At 48.1% G+C, this 3,333-nt stretch overlaps 2 protein-coding genes across 2 annotated transcripts; one reads left to right on the top strand and one right to left on the bottom strand.

Moving 5' to 3' along the window:
- Window positions 1-14: 14 nt before the first annotated feature.
- On the top strand, window positions 15-956 carry FOXG_04135 (uncharacterized protein; the record flags this gene model as incomplete). Its single annotated transcript, XM_018382029.1, has 1 exon — window positions 15-956. One exon carries the CDS (start codon window positions 15-17, stop codon window positions 954-956), a length of 942 nt encoding a protein of 313 aa, XP_018238662.1.
- Window positions 957-995: 39 nt separating this feature from the next.
- Window positions 996-3,255, bottom strand: FOXG_04134 (aldehyde dehydrogenase (NAD+); the record flags this gene model as incomplete). The annotated part of the gene is made up of 6 exons (XM_018382028.1): window positions 996-1,333; window positions 1,382-1,724; window positions 1,777-1,837; window positions 1,884-2,332; window positions 2,382-2,675; window positions 3,127-3,255. The coding sequence occupies 6 exons, from the start codon at window positions 3,253-3,255 to the stop codon at window positions 1,047-1,049; spliced, it is 1,563 nt and encodes a 520-aa protein (XP_018238661.1). The 3' UTR covers window positions 996-1,046.
- Between the last annotated feature and the right edge of the window lie 78 nt (window positions 3,256-3,333).

Raw genomic sequence — 3,333 nt, 5'->3', positions numbered from 1 at the left:
AGATCTAATCCATCATGCGTTATGCACTCACGGCAAGTCTCATAGCTTTCATCAGTGCCGGAGCCTTTTACTACTCCTCGCTCCAACCAAAGGCCCTTGAACTCGTCCAAATACCACACACTTGGATCGAAAACGTTGCCATTCGTTCCAACGGCGATCTTCTAATGACTACAATCGGAGAAGGCAAAGTATATTCTTTCTCTCCGAACAGTACCCCTGCTGAACCCCGCGCTATTTTCAAAGTCGAGGGAGTGAACGCACTGTCTGGTATCGCGGAGGTTGGGCAAGATGTCTTTGCTGTTACTGGAGGCATCTTTGAGGGGATGTATCAGAACGACACCATGAACCTTTCCCTTCTCAAGTTTGATGGTGATAAGGTCTCCGTCTCTACTGTCTTTCAGAAGTCCAAGTACGGGCCGGTCAATGGCATCTTGGCATTGCCACGCCATAGACACATCGTTCTTGCTGCTGATGCCGAAAGGGGTGAGATTCTGAGAATCGATACAACTACTGGACATATTGAAGTAGCTATCAAAGACAAAGCACTTGCTCCAGTTTCTGGCGGTCCTTTCCCCGTTGGTGTAAACGGGATCAAGATTTTCAATGACTACCTGTACTTCACCAACACCGCTCATCAGTCCTTCAATCGAGTCAAGATTGATGATATGGGAAACAAACTTGGCGATTTCGAGGTTCTTGCCAAGCTTAAAAAGGGCTCCTCTTATGTCCCGGATGACTTTGCCATGGATCTAAATGGAAACGCGTATGTTGTTTACTGGCAGGATAGGGTTGTGAAAATCACTCGAGGAGGAAAACAAACTGTTCTTGTGGAGGGGCTTCTTGCTGGTCCTAGTAGTGCCACCTTCAGCAACGATGGAAAGATTCTGTACGTTGTTACGTCTGGGCAGAATAACGATGCTGTCTCTGGTGGACAGGTAGTAGAAGTCAAGCTGTAAGGTTCTGAGCAACAGCTAGCACAATATCAAACGATGAAATCCGTCGAGATATTCTTAGTTTCTATTAAACTAAATCAAAACCCCTACTACCTAAAGCTTGCTCACGAAGAGACTCTGCACATTACAGAAACCCTTGAGTCCGTTGATACCCCACTCAGCACCAATTCCAGACTGTTTATGACCACCGAAGGGAGCCATGGGAGTGATATCAAAATGGTTGTTGACCCAGACAGTTCCCGCCTCGAGTTGCTTAGCCACTCGCTCTGCTGTTTCGATGTTCGACGACCAGACGGAGGCTCCAAGACCAAGCTTGGTATCGTTGGCACGCTCGATGACTTCATCTTCATCCTTCCATGAAAGGATAGGAAGGATAGGGCCTGATATGTCAGTGGCTGCTATAATACTATGTGTCGTGAGAAACTTACCAAAAGGCTCCTCAACCACAATCCTAGAGTTCTCGGGAGGGTTATCGATCACAGTAGGCTGGATGTAATAACCATCCTTAGGCGCAGGGTCAAATTTGCCACCCGTAGCAACCTTCCAGCCTTGCTTCTCGATGTCGTCGAAGAAGGTCTTCACTCTGTTGTACTGCATTTCGTTCTGGACTGGACCGTGGCTGGTTCCCTCAGATGAACCGTCGCCGAGCTTGTAGTTCTTGACGTGCTTAACTACAGCATCACGGAACTTCTCGTAGATAGATTCATGGACATATATTCGCTTGACGTTCAAGCAGATCTGACCTGAGTTCATGAATGCAAGTGTAGAAACCTATTACTCGTAAGCAAAATTGATTCTTGCTTTAGGCTGTCAAAGAGCATACCTTTTCAGCCACGCTTTCAATGTCGACATCAGGGAAAATAACGGCAGCATCATTACCGCCGCTGCCAAATGTTAGCTACGATAACCACGTCCAAGACTTGTACTCACAGCTCAAGAGTAACACGCTTAAGTGTCTTGGCAGCACTCTGCATCACCAATTTTCCAGTATTGGTCGAACCTGTAAAGCTGATCTTATCAATACCCTCATGGCTTGTGATCCAAGGGCCAAGGTTATCATCACCACTGAGTGACTGCACAACGCCAGGAGGGAAGAACTGCTGTGCCAACTCAACCAGTTTCAGGCCGCAATAAGGCGTGAAGGGCGATGGTTTCACAATGATGACGTTTCCTGTGACGAGAGCGGGAGCAATCTTTGCGGCTGCCAGCATGAGGGGGAAGTTCCATGGGACAATAGCAGCGGCTACACCAAGAGGAGTGTATCTCGTGATAATCTTGCGGCTCTCGCTATCCTCGACGACTTCTTCGGGGAGGTCAATGCTAGCTTGGCCTCTGACCCAAGCAATCGCAGCCTCAGCCTCACCAGAAGCTTGAGCAATCTAAATCGTCAGCAATCCCCTTCTTCTCAACTCATGTTAAAGGTCTTACAGGTTTTCCTTGCTCAGAGACAAGAAGGTCGGCGAATTCCTTCTTCTGGGCCTCAATGGCATCGGCCCACGCAAACAGCTTCTGCTTTCGCTCCTCCCATGGAACCTTTGACCAAGACTTGTAAGCCTTTCTAGCAGCGTCGACAGCTCGGTTCAAGTCGTCTTGGGTGGCGACAGGGACCTCAGGCTTCTTCTCAAGGGTCGCTGGGTTTATACCCTGGTGGGTCTTTTGGGTAGGGGCGCTTTTGCCATCGATGATCTGGACATAGTAGTCCTTGAGGTTAATAGGATGAGACTTGTGTCAGATATTAAGGTGAATCGTGTATATTTCTTGATTCTTTCGCAATCGAAGGACCATTGAGACCTTATATCTTTGACTGGTTCCTTCTAGGACTTGAGTCCTAGAAAGTCCTAGATGAAAGTCCTACGATCTAAGTTTAGGGCGTCAAACTTTAATCCTGAACCTTAATCCTGAAGTTGAGGGTGAACCCTCCAACATTCAACACACCCCCTCAGGCTCAATAGGTCCCAGTTGAGCCTGCATTTCCTAGGCAGTCTTCTATCCTCTGGAGCCTTGCTTCTATTCCTTCTTGCTTCCGGCTCTGCTGTTGTCTTTCCTGAATATCTTCCAGGCCAAGTTGATAGAGGAAGCGGTTCCATCTGCCTGCCGGCAGGGCCTTTGTTAATCCGTCTGCGATCATATCCGTTGATTTGGTGTATTTGACTTGAATTCTCCCTTCTTGGACCTCCTGTCTCAGCCAGTGGTTGTGAATATCCACGTGCCGCAACTTAGTCTTCAAAGTAGCGATTTCGGCGGTCACAAGGTTGATAGTTTGAGTATTGTCGCAGTCGATACGGATAGTCGGATCATCCATCTGAACTGTAAGCTCTTTCAACAGCCGACTCACATAGAGGGATTCCTTAGCAGCCTGTGCCAGGGCTAGGAGCTCTGA

Source organism: Fusarium oxysporum, chromosome 4, assembly GCF_000149955.1.
Source record: "Fusarium oxysporum f. sp. lycopersici 4287 chromosome 4, whole genome shotgun sequence".
Lineage (NCBI taxonomy): Eukaryota > Fungi > Ascomycota > Sordariomycetes > Hypocreales > Nectriaceae > Fusarium > Fusarium oxysporum.
Note: the sequence above shows the minus strand (reverse complement) of the source record. Positions and strands in the feature narration are given on the sequence as shown.